Genomic DNA, 13,574 nt, shown 5'->3' with positions numbered 1-13,574 from the left:
ACAATGTACATAGAATATTCTAAACTTATATACTTGAAGATTTTTTTGTCTTGAAATTAATTATATCAATAATTAATGCCGTAAAGGGTAACCTTTGGAATATTAGACGATATTTATCATTAGGATATTAACTCTTTCTTTTGAATAATATAAAAATAAGGCCAACAAGTGGGATTTTATAAAGGCAAATGTGTACAGCAAAACTGCTTCCAATAAACCCTCAATTCAAGTAGAACATATAGTAAACAAATGGAGAAAAAAATAATAGAAATAATACAATAACCAAAATCAAAAAGACACTGAAGAACAAGACATCAAGAGAGTAATAAAAGCAACACTAAGAAGAAAGTTATACGATACACAACTACATACTAACCTTCTATCATAATCCTTGACTACCAAATCTTCTTAGCTGGAGTATATCTTGATAACAGGTAAACAAAGTTCTATAAATATAGGAACTGATTATCCAAAATGAAAGAACCATAGGAACATGGTAAATCAGTTGCCAATGGAAACTCTTTTCAGTGTCCTACATTAAAAATTCCTCAAGAAAGTTCAAAAAAACAGCCTTTATCACCACCCCCTACATCACATACAACAACATAAAGATATTGCTGCACCAAAGGAATATTTATTTTGAATCCAGTGTTTGAAGCAGATATGAAATATAACATGAAATATAGTAATCCTTGGTGATAATACTAGATATCCTAAGACATTGTGACAAAATCAGCATATTAATAATGCATTATCAAGACCAGAAAGCATAAATGAAAATCAGTCTGAGCTCAGGTGGAGGGAGTTCAAGATTTCTATGTTATGTGACACGACGATTACTTCACGATGCAAATCTTAATAACGGATGCAGATCCAATACGATGAAGTGCCACGACAGCATCACCAGGTTGGCATAGCCCTCTCGTTACGGCTGATTTCAGGGCAGCTTCAAGGATTACCTCAGTTGATTCAGAATCAGTGGCCTTTGCAGAACCTTCACCAAGAATTGGAATCAAGCCTCTATATACCAGACTGTGTCTAGCTGGGGTCTCGTCACTGATGGACCAATCGAAAGAGTCTGTAGTCAAAACAGGCACGACTACTGACAGAATAGGAACTGCAGGCCTATACTTGGCAACCAGCTTTGCTGTACTCCCACCACGTGTCAGGACAACAATGAGTTTTGCTCTAGCTTTGTTAGCCGTACGGACAGCTGATGATGCAAGACTCTCCAATGGGCTCATTGGCAGTGGGGTACACCTGATCATTTCCTTGAAGATAGCCTCGTTGTCAAGTGAAGACTCTGCCTCAATGCAAATTCGTGACATGATTTTTACTGCCAGCTCAGGATAAGCACCAGCTGCACTCTCCCCACTTAACATAACACAATCAGTGCCATCCAAGACAGCATTAGCCACATCAGTAGCCTCAGCACGGGTGGGTCGTGGAGACTTGATCATTGATTCAAGCATCTGAGTGGCAGTTACCACAGCTTTGCCAGCAAGATTACACTTGTATATCATCATTTTCTGAGCCAAGAAAATCTTCTCAACTGGAATTTCCATTCCGAGATCACCTCGAGCAACCATAAAAGAATCTGTCTCACGAAGGATTTCGTCAAAGTTGATTACCCCTTCTTGGTTTTCAACCTTCAAGACAATTTCAGAAGATCAAAACATCAGTGAATACCATAGAACTAGTTAGCACTCAAATGTTTGTACACTGGACTCACCCCTCCCAAAATAAAAAAATAAAAAGAGAGTGATAAATGAAAAAGGCATGTTCGGGAAGAAGTAAAAATCTAGAAAACACCAATCCATTGCCAAGTATTATGTTCTTCTCTCCTTAACAATTCATATGCTTCAAAATTCAACCATGCTAAACTACACACTAAATTATTCTGCATACCTTTGACATTAGTTGAATGCGCTTGGCATGTGGACCAAGAACCTTACGAACATTGACAAGATCTGAACCCTTACGCACAAACGAAAGCGCTATCATATCAATGTTGTTAGGAACACCCCACTCTAGTATATCTTCTTTATCCTTCTCTGTAAGTGTTGGAAGGTCCACAACCACACCCGGAAGGTTTACATTCTTCCTCTCTCCTAAGGTGGCAGAATTCTCGCAGCGACATCTCACCGTTCCAGACGGTGGATCACATGACAAAACAGTAAGGGTTATGGTACCATCTGCACACAAGATGGTATTGCCGGGCTTCAAGTCCACTACCAACTTCTTATAGCTCATTGAGATCATTTCTTCATTTCCTTTTATGGTATAGTCTGTGGATACAGTGATTTCTTGACCTTCCTTAAGCTGAATCGGTTTTCCATCTGTTAAGAAACCAGTACGAATCTCAGGCCCCTGCATAAAAAACATATGTTAGTCCAACATCAAGGAAGCAAACTGAAGCTGCGGAATAGTTGCACATGCAGAATAAATGGAAGGTTTTAACCAGTACTCTTGACTTGTTATAATAGCAGCATTTTAAGATCAAATTCATTAACCATCGAGAACCAGAAACAAAACAGCAGTTGCTAGAAACAGAAATAGAGAATAAAAATGTTGTTCCATTCAATGATTCCAGGTCGAGCCTTATAAATTACCAAAAAATCGTAGTAAATAAAAGATCAAAGTCTTTACTTAAATATCTGGCAAAAATGAGGAGAAAGCTAAGAAAGTTTGCTGGCGCCTGCAGTGGCTCATAACTGGAAAACATAGCAAAAAAAAAAAAAGATCTTACTAACGTGTGAAAAAGCTCCATACCGGTAAACAGAGGCAAGTGAACCTTAGCATGTGTTATTCAAGCTGTCAACAATCTGATCCACCTCACATTACACAATTTTAAGTTTGGAATGTACTAGATTACCACAGATTACTCACTTTCTACAAATACTATTATCGAACAAACTTATTATCTTGTGGTTAGCAAAGACTAGCCCAATCAAAATACTGCACTTCTCCACCACTAAAGGAAGGCCATTGCTTACGACCACATAAAACAAGATCATAACACTCTTCTGAACTATGTAGGAAATATGGTCCTTCTTGAGACTAAAGAGTTGGGACTTTCATTCTCCATGTCAGGAATATATAATAACCACAAAAGGGAACTGAGAATCTCTCTCTCGACTACATCAACACTCCTTGCCTGAATCGATTAGAAAGGCTACTCTTCTAGTTTGAGAAACCTAATTCTCCGGGAAGGGGGGGAGGATGCTCAAAGGTAAGTAGTGAAATGTAGCATCCTTGACAAGGAAACTGTAAGCAAACTATGCCTGAGGTAATCCTCAAGCAAATACCACACTGAAATAACGACCAGCCCAAAATTACAAACCATCTGCACAAGCACCAAGTTGACATAGAAGAAAAATAGTAACAGATAAAACTAAAATATGCTTCAAAATCGAACCTTGGTGTCAAGCATGACAGCACACAGGATCTGAGTATTCTGCATAGCAATCTTAAGATTGTCCAATGTCTCCTGATGGTACTCATGGGTCCCATGAGAAAAGTTAAACCTGGCAACGTTCATGCCAGCACGGAGAAGCTTCTCCAGCATTGGCACTGTTCTAGAAGATGGCCCTAACGTGCAAACAATCTTGGTCTTTGGAATACGGCCATCATTTGGGAGATCCTTCATGATCCCAGCTATGTCTATGTTGGCCATTTCTTCTATTTATCTGCTCAAAAGGACAAAACCCACTCTTCTTCAGAAGCCCATATAACCAGCTCATTACAGAAGACTTTTACATGTTTTTATAATCAACTTTACATGTTTTTATAAGCAAAAGCAAACATTTCATCAATTTGTACCAAGAAAGTGCTAGTATGTACAGAAAAAGAAAAGGACCTTGATTCCTTTAGATCTGAGTAGCAAATAAAAAAAATACTTTGGAAATTAGAACTGCACTTATTACTTTTACATAGAGGCAGGGTACTTATTTTAGACAAAGACGAACTTCCATGTATCCTTTTTAACAATATGCACAAACATTTAGTATTCTATAGCAGACAATCAACAAGCAGCTCCTGAGTGAAATTAGACAGATAAGAACAGCTACATCAACTGTACATACAAGCTATGTTGCTCGAACTCCCCAAAATTGTTGTCGTACTCGTATCGGATCCTCAAAAAGAACACTACTTTTGGAGGATTCGACAACCCCCAGCAGCATTTTGTAAGAGACGGGACAACAAATCTCCCACTTGATTTCGGACAGTCAAATAGAAAGACTCTTTGTTAGCTCTTCGTGCCTCCTTGACTTCTCAAACTGAACTAAGACTGTCCAACTAGAGTATAGCCGGAAGGAGCTCTTTTTGTATTGAAAGTGTTTTAGCATACACGTGGAATATAAACAACAAATATGTGGATTCCAGGGTCATTCTATCACCTAGATGTTCTTTTCACAATGCTGTGATTCGAGAAATCAATGTGCTTCCACAACTTAATAGCATGGATAAAAGGGAAATTGGAAGAATCTTCATCAAGACTTCACACATCTCCCTATAACAAAAAATTAAACCAAAACACTTCCTCTGAGAACAAATATAGAAGTGAAGTCTTGAACTTTCAAATAAAGGAGACAAAAAAAGGGGGATTGAAGAAACAATGAAATATCATCAACGATGTGACAAGGAAGAAATCAAACACAAAGAACTTGTGTCATTTCTCAATCTAGGACTCAGATCAAGTAAAAGAACACTAAACCAAATACTCAAATGACCAAAAAGAGAGCTTTACAGCAAACCAAGAATTTGCACGAGTCCTAGAAGCATAACAAGTTCATCAAAAGAAAAAATCTTGTTCCATTTCTCAATCTGGAATTTCAGATCAACTTAAAGAACACTAAATCAAATACTCAAATCACAAAAAAATTAAAAACTTTACAATGAACCAAGGTGTTATACAAGTCTTAAAACCATAACATAGCCAAAAAACAAAAAAGGGTTCTCACCAGTCGCCAGAGAAGCTACAGATCAACAAAAAGAAGACTAAATCAAATACCCAAATGTCCAAAAACAAGAAAAAAAATCACCAAATGAAAACTTCACTACCAACCAACGATTTGCACAAGTCATAGAAGCATCATATAGCAAAAAAAAAGGGTTCTCACCAATAACCAGAGAAGCTACAGATCAACAAAAAGAACACTAAATCAAATACTCAAATGACCAAAAACAAGAAAAAAATCACCAAAATGAAAACTTTACAACAAACCAAAGATTTGCACAAGTCTTAGAAGTATAACATAGCAAAAAAAAACAAAAAAAGGTTCTCACCAGTCACCAAAGAAGCTACAGATCAACAAAAAGAACACTAAATCATATACCCAAATGACCAAAATCACCAAAAATCAAACTTTTCAACAAAACAAAGATTTGCACAAGTCATAGAAGCATAACATAGCCAAAAAGAAAAAAAAAAGAAAAAAGAGTTCTCACCAGTCACCAGGAGAAGCTACAGATCAACAAAAATAACACTAAATCACATACCCAAATGACCAAAATGAAAACTTCACAACAAAACCAAAGATTTCCACAAGTATAACGTAGTAAAAAAAAATGGTGAAAAGGGTCCTCACCAGTCACTACAAAAGCTACAGATCAAGCTAAACCACCCCTTCAAGATTTTAGTGCTACTGTTTGTTTGTTGTGCTTTTGCCAGATTCAACTATGAGGTATAAAACTAAACACAAAACACTATTAGTTGCTTTTCTTTTTATAGGGATAAGTAGGAAAAGTGCTAAGCAGAGAGAGGCGACATGTAAGAAAAAGATGCTTGTTAAAACGGTGGGCTGCTTGCTCTATACAAGTGACCGATGTTGACTGTAGCCTACAAAATGCCCTTTCAATTACTTGCTCCGCATTGACATTCTTTCTTTTTTAGTCTGTTACAAAAAAAGAATATTAGTTATTATAATTAACAATAATTTATAAACATATAAATATTTAAAGATTATTTCAAATCACAAATTTTAAAAGTTTATCTTTTTTAAAATATCATAAGTTTCAAAATTAAAAAGTGTCAGATAAAATGAAAAGTAGGAAGTATTATATTTCTTATTCTCCAAGAAATATAAATGTGACTTATGTGCACCATTTTTTAAACCAAAAGTGCAATTGGATGTTATATGTTCTAATCACAAAATTATGAAATATATTTACTCTTTTATCCTTTATTATATAAGTATAGAATATTAATAAATTTATTTGATTTGGTACCAACCAAAAAAAAGTCAAATTGAGCTCGAATTAACTAAATATAAAAAAATATTAATTATAATCTACTTTATTGATATATTTTTAATGTTTAGATACATTATTTTAAATTTAGGATTGTAAATTATAAATATTTTGTTTGGTATTTAGATTTTTTTTAAAATTTTTTTGGTATTCAGATTAGAAGTTACAATTACACTGTTATAAATTTTAGATTGGAGGTCAACGAGCTACTCTGTTAAAATTTTATTTTGAATTTCATTTGATTGTAGTCTTTAATCTTATAAATTTAGCATATTAAACATTGATATTTCAATGAAATTTATTAAATTAACGTTTTTAATTTCTAAACTATCAGATGTGTAAGTGAAAATATATTTGATCTCTATTTCAATTACTTATAATTGTTTAATTTAAGAAAAAGTAATGGAATATTATGGAATCAACTTTAGAAAGATACTTTTGTACAGCTGATATTGACATGTGTTCCACGTGGCCCAATGGGCTTTATTGGGCCCATATGGATACTATACGTGGCCTCCTAATTTTGACTCCACCCTTTTTTATAAGCCCATCAACAAATAATTAAATTAATTTTGATATGTCTAATGACACATGTAATAAATAAGAAAATACTAAAAATTTGAGTCATAAAATTCTTCAAATGCGAGCGCATTCATATTCAAAGAATTTATAGTGTTGTAATTATTAAGTGCACTTTTAAAAAATAAAATCAAAATATCTCAATATTCAGATTACAATTATCTTATATTTTTTTTCTTTAATTTAATTAAACTCGTCCATCAAAGATAAACATGTCTATTTTTTCCCGCTAACATTTTGTTTTTGGAATTGAAAACAAGTCATCATGAATACAAGCTTTAGGCGTAACTAATAGCATTGTCATTATATATACTGATCACACGAGCCTTGAAAATAGTCTTTTTACATAAATATAAAGTAATTTTTTTCATAATAAATTCTTGTAATCTAATTTTTTTTTTTCTGGAATTTTTTTATAGAACCCCACAAAAGATTTCCTATCAAATATATTATATAGTATCATTATTTTACTCAATTATAGTGCTTTCAAGTCCTGATGGACTCCTCCATCCCCCAAAAGACAGAATTCTTTATTTTATTTTATTTTATTATATAGTTCAATCACATTTTGTTTTGTAGGATACAGTTCTTTTTCATTTTTTTTTTCATTACGTCTAATTAATGTTTAATTTATTGCTTCTTCTTTTTTTGCAAGATAAGATTTGTTACTTGAAAATATTAGGTTCATCAAATAGGATGAAAAAGTGCATAAATTTCTAGAATTTAAACTGTGAAACACAATTTCACTATGATATCATGATAAAGTATTAAATTTATCAAGAAAACTTGATAATACAATTTAATGATAGAATAAAAATACTACTAAGTTTGGAGGGTAAAGTATCAAATCACTAAATTTAGATGATAAAATATAATCATATCAATTTTATATTGTTTGAATAGTAATGTATGAAAGTTTAATGTAAGTTTTTAAAATCGCAATAAGAAATTTTGGTATATTTGCAACAAAATAATAATTGATTCGTTATTTATAAGTAAAATTTATAATATAATTAACAATAAAATATAATTATTAACTAATTTTTTTATTTAGAAGTCAGAAGAAAAATTGATCTAGATTTATCATCTGTTTATTATCAGGGTCAATTATATTCTATCCTTATCAAGTTTTTCCTTTGTAATTGTATGAAATGTTCGGACTCTATTAACAAATAAAGAATAAATTTATATCATTTTGTATAATTTAAATCTTTCCTTTTTTAAATATTTGCGATCAGATTTTTCTTTATATAAAAAATGGAAATAAAGGAGACGTGGAAAACTGCTGCATGTACAAATTGACCCCTCAACTTTCACAAAATGACAAATAGTCGTGTTCATAGAATATCTTTATTTATTTTTTATATATAATATTATTATTTTTATTTGTAATATAACATTTGCCCCTTGAAAAAGTTAAAAGTTCATATTTAGATGACAAAGTCCTACCCTACCATGTTGTGATGAAATATCAAATACACAAAACGTCGAAAGAAGAAATATTCTTTTTAAGAGAGAAATTTCATCGCATGGATCATTCATTTAATGAAGTTTCTAGTTAGACGACACATTTACTCGACTTTTCCTCTTATGAAAATCGGCATCTCGCTTTCGAAAGAGAATTTAGATGACAAAATATAATCTCCTAGGAGATATGGATGGTGAAAGTATCAAACATAAAACTTCAACCCTACTATGTTTTGGATGGTAATATTATTAACCTATAAATTATCACATTATACATAAACGTGCCATTTAACTTGGTTTTAGCTTACATATATGCCTTGCAACTTCAAGTGTGCACAAGTAGGCATTTAAACTCGTATAAAGTTAAACAAATGGACACACGTGTCCTACGTAACATAATACATGTTGAACGCCAAAATAGGTTGATGCTACTACTAGCAAACCATATAACATCCAACAAATAGTGTTCACCTAAGTTGCTCGGACTCTCAAAAAATGTTGCCGCACCCGTATCGGATCCTTCAAAAATACACTATTTTTGGAGGATCCGACATGTACCTATCGATATTTATGAAGAGTCCGAGCAGCATTGGTGTTCAGAGTTAGCTGGGGAAATGCTTACACGAAACCATTTCTACTCCAAACACATCTCCACAAAATTTTAGTGTCACATAAACACAACATCAATACATGAGAGTTCACCAGATGAGCATGCAAACACAGATAACAGAGAGATATTCAGACATAAAACATGTTTAGTTTCCAGATTAGGGGGGTTAATGATAATTTCAGTAATTCGTTATCTTAATTACATAACATTTGTCCCGACGCTGCAAAATGGGAGTACTCCCCATGTCAAAACCCAAAATCTGCTGATGTTTTCATTGCTGGTTTGTTGGATCAGATGCGTTTTGGAGGAGCATACGGGATATGTTCATCCTCGCAAAGATTCTGCAGAAAATATAGAAGTAAATAACTATGCAAAATAAAATGGATAACTTAAATTAGGACGTGTAAACTAGCATATTAAACGTTGCAGAATGAGCAATCTGCGACTATAAATAAAAATCTCATCTACAAAGCTAACTTGAATTTAATTTCGCAAATACTCATTACACAAATACTTAGGAGTTGTGTTCCCAAAGTGACACTAATATCATTAGCCAACTCTAAGTTGCTTTGACAAAGACAGATCCTAGGCCCTATCTCACCAACAGTAAATAAACTTCCGCAATAACTCATCGGAATGGGAAGAGATAACAGAATTCAATTAGTTTTACAAGTCTAAAGCTCTTAAGTAAAGCCAACACACAGATAGTTGACCTCACCAACCTAAAGGAATTTCAACTACTAACAACCTAGGATGCCCAAATATTTGACTGGGAAAGGAATAGTTAATACTTTATACTAATATAATACAGGAATGACAAGACAATTAAAAGTAAAAGAATAAAATGAAATGGCTAACTAGTCCAAAACTTTAAATTTTAGCACATCTGACGAAAGACAAGGACTTTGTAGTAGCAACCATCTTGAATCACTAACCTGCAAATCTTCTGGAAGTGCCTCAGATACAGCAAGTGTGTAACAACCAGGGACATACCGTGCTGCAAATATTTAGTAAAAATAATTGTAGTTAACAATATGCCCCATTATACAACACTAAAAAAACAATAAAACGGATAAAGATGAAGGATATTCCCAACATACAGACACAAAACATTAGCTCACAGTCACTAGCATAAAGAGCAAAACACAATTATCGTAGTGTTAGTTCTCATATTCCTATTTGCTTCCCCTTTGTGAAGACTTTCATTGAATGGCCTAGAAAAAATACAAGCATCACCGCTTAGCTTTTTTACTATTGCAATTTCACCTACTCATTCAATTTGCAATCAAATGCTTGAATTTTTGTTGTCAAAAGCTTAATTCATAAGTAGACATTAGTTTTGTTACTTTGTAGAATTAGTCTGAGCCTGAAATCAGCAACTCAGGAAGGCTAGTTCTAAATCTAGGTGGTCCAGAAGACCAGAACCTTCTCACCCTTTTTTGCATGTTCTAATTGCTCAAATGGAACATTTTTAAGATATCAAACAAGGATAAATAATAAGTTCTAAGCCTCTAAATCTCCAAGTTGTCACACCTCATTTGTTCATATATACAGTGCGTGTGCATTCTTCGCTGTTTGGAGCCTTGGGCATATGAAACTTCTGCCAAGTACAGGCTAACACCTAATTCCTTCATCTATTCAGGATTTCCGACTTTTGAAAGCATCACTTGGAAAATAGAATGCAACTCACTGCATCTCAAGCTAATAGAAGTGAAACAGCTTGGTAAAAAAGGGAGTGTTGTCTGGCATTGACTACCTTAAGAGGAGCTTCTTAGCTTGATAAAATCTATTAGAGTATGTATAAAGATAAGTCAGAAAACCAGATCCTTTCCTTTTATTTCAGATAATCAGATCTTTCCTAGTACTCTCTCTTATTTTTGGGTACTTCATTTAGAGAGCTCCTTGAGATCTGGCAGGCACTCTCCTCATTCACTAAATTTCCTAGCCATTCTCCCAGAAGATACGATGTGAACTAATGCATAATATCATCAATCTTTGCATTTTGGAAGACTTAGGCATAAACTTGCATCCAAGATCATTCTTGTCTAATCAAGACCGCTGCTCTTTATTGCCTAGTCTATTGAAATTCTAACATGCATAGTTTCCAAATGTAACACAGTCTAACCAAAGTTTACAATAGTGATGCACTATGGGCTAGTCAGGATTAGACAACTGTTCATCTTACTCAGAAACTTATGTCTCTTAACGATGAACTCTAAATCATTTGGAAAGAGAAAGACATGTGTATAAGATATACAGGCGTAGTAAACTAATAAGATATAGTTATACTAAGTTTCTAGTAACCAATGTGAGTACTCAATTATGAGGAAAAGAAAAAAAGTTATGAACAGGAAGTCCTCTGAATAATCACTTCCCTGATTAAAAAAAAACCTACAAGAAGACCAAAATCAATAAATTGAGATGTATCTACTATATACTGCCGTAGCTTAAAAACAGACCAACACACCCAACCATTCGGGGTGGCCCAGTGGTTTGGGCTTGGGACTTGCATGTTGGAGGTCTCAAGTTCGAAACCCCTTGCAAGCAAAAGCAAGGGGTTTGCCTTCTGGATTGAGCTTGTCGCACCAGGCTTGCCTAGTGCAGGTGACCTCTCCTGTGTGGTTTGCGAGCTATTACATAAGAGCAGGGGTTTTACCCTGTGCGCACCCAAAGGGTAGCCACTGCGGGTTTCCCTTGTCATCAAAAAAAAAAAGACCAACACACCCAATTAGAGTCACGAACCCACTACAGTGTCCCTTTCAAAAAAACTTCCAATCATTTTGCAGAAAGCTAGTGTCAGAGATTCTGCCCTTTAACCTTGGAGCTACATGCTGCTAAGTATGAATGGCACATGCAGAAAGTGGCAAAGGAAACATCCCTTGGGTATTTCCACTTAGACACAATATACAACCATCTAACATGGGCCTCTAAATAAATTCCAAAGATTAGCAGTAAAGTTGATTTCTAAATATAGTTTGAAGTTTCAAACTCAAAATATATACCACACGAGTAACCAAATTTAGTCAAACTTATAATAATGTAAAGACCAATTAAAAAAATCAAATATATGTAAGACAGGTTTCACATACCAATTCGAAGCCATCGAGCTGCCCAACTCCTCGTTGGATCCATGACAGAGATTAAACTGTGACACAATAGCTCCCAAATTACTAACAAAAAAAAAAAACTTATTGACCTAAAAACAAAACAAAGAAGAAAGAAAAGGGATATATTACATAATAATAAACTACACATAAACATACCCAGTAAAATTTGGAGTAGTGCAGTCCACTACACGCTCATGATCTTCATCCATCTTGAAGAAGGGACAGTTCTCGCATCCTGATTCCCTAAACTGCATTACCAGTAAATCACCCATCAAAAACATAAACCCCACTACAAGTACATCCAATAAAAAACCTACTTGGGAATCTTAGTACCTCAGTTAGTCAACTAACTGAACTTTCACCTTGTTGGTGAGGGTTCGATCCCCCCCCCTCCTCCCCCCTGTATAATCCCCTCCCACATTTCCCCTTCCCCTACCCCATTTGAAGAAATAAATAAACCTATTTTACTCCCTTTTTTTCTTTTTGATGATCATGGTGTCCGGACCAGCTTTCGCGCGTACCTCAACTTCCATGTGATACCTGCCACCTCTCACCACCCGCTAACTCTGTCCACCAAGGCTATGACATATTTTACTCCTTTTTTTCCTTAAAAATGTTAAAGACTCCTCCTTTTGAAGGAAAAGCACATTCTATTCCAAACCCAATACAAAAACATAAAATATAATCAAACTACAATGAACCCTAATTCATCAGTCCTTAAATGTGACGAAGTTGATACAAATGATACATTCAGCCTACCCAACATCGCGACACAGTTAAAGGGCAACCCAGTATACTAAATCTCCCATTATACACAGGGTTCGGGGAAAGACCATACCACAAGCATCTATTGCATACTACATTTCTGACTGTTTCCACTACTTGAACCATGGCCTTAACAAAAAAGTTCGAAACAGCAAAAACAAATTGATGGGTATTGAAGAAATCTCAAAAGGGTGTATAAAAAAAGGGGATTTCGTATAAAAAAAGGGGATTTCAAACCTGGTCATAAGTTTTAACAAGACGGCAACGGAGACAAGCTCTCAGTTCATGCCCAAAACTGGTCGGAATTTGTGCAGGTTGGCTTCCCATTCTTGATTCTTCCTCTACTCTTTCACTACCACCCACTGTCTTTGCTCCGATCGCTGCTCCGTTCCAAAAGATTTGGGGAAGTTCGATTTTCTCTTCTAGAATTTACTGGAATTTTTTCTTCACTCGCTGTTTTGGGGGAAAAGGCATAAACCCCAGAAAGAAGAATTTATTTTATATACTCCTACTAAGAAATTAAAATAAGTATGTATTTTAAATTAAATTGAATAAATAAAAGATAAAACAAATGAATTTTTTTATTTTTTTTTAATAATCATCTTGAAAGATTTATATGTAAAAATGGGAATGAAATTATTTCAACATATAATTATTTTTTTTTGGAATTAATACATAGATCGAGTGAAAATAGGATGAGATTTCATTTATAAGTGCCCTTGCTCATGAAGTCATTTTTATCAGGAACATTTTATTTAGTCAAGATTTATATCAAGATTTTATGTGGATATTAA

At 34.2% G+C, this 13,574-nt stretch overlaps 2 protein-coding genes across 2 annotated transcripts; both read right to left on the bottom strand.

Moving 5' to 3' along the window:
• Positions 1-614: 614 nt before the first annotated feature.
• On the bottom strand, positions 615-5,856 carry LOC125818576 (pyruvate kinase, cytosolic isozyme). The gene is made up of 4 exons (XM_049498069.1): positions 5,592-5,856; positions 3,419-3,689; positions 1,909-2,370; positions 615-1,649 (listed from the first exon to the last, which is right to left on the bottom strand). Exons 2-4 carry the CDS (start codon positions 3,674-3,676, stop codon positions 837-839), a joined length of 1,533 nt encoding a protein of 510 aa, XP_049354026.1. The 5' UTR covers positions 3,677-3,689; positions 5,592-5,856; the 3' UTR covers positions 615-836.
• A 3,092-nt stretch (positions 5,857-8,948) lies between these two features.
• On the bottom strand, positions 8,949-13,276 carry LOC125818590 (transcription elongation factor SPT4 homolog 2-like). The gene is made up of 5 exons (XM_049498087.1): positions 13,018-13,276; positions 12,172-12,263; positions 11,998-12,053; positions 9,844-9,905; positions 8,949-9,249 (listed from the first exon to the last, which is right to left on the bottom strand). Exons 1-5 carry the CDS (start codon positions 13,105-13,107, stop codon positions 9,199-9,201), a joined length of 351 nt encoding a protein of 116 aa, XP_049354044.1. The 5' UTR covers positions 13,108-13,276; the 3' UTR covers positions 8,949-9,198.
• Positions 13,277-13,574: the final 298 nt, after the last annotated feature.

This window comes from Solanum verrucosum, unplaced genomic scaffold (genome assembly GCF_900185275.1).
Source record: "Solanum verrucosum unplaced genomic scaffold, falcon-dt-bn FXZP01000252.1, whole genome shotgun sequence".
NCBI lineage: Eukaryota > Viridiplantae > Streptophyta > Magnoliopsida > Solanales > Solanaceae > Solanum > Solanum verrucosum.
This window is presented reverse-complemented; position numbering and strand designations above follow the sequence as displayed.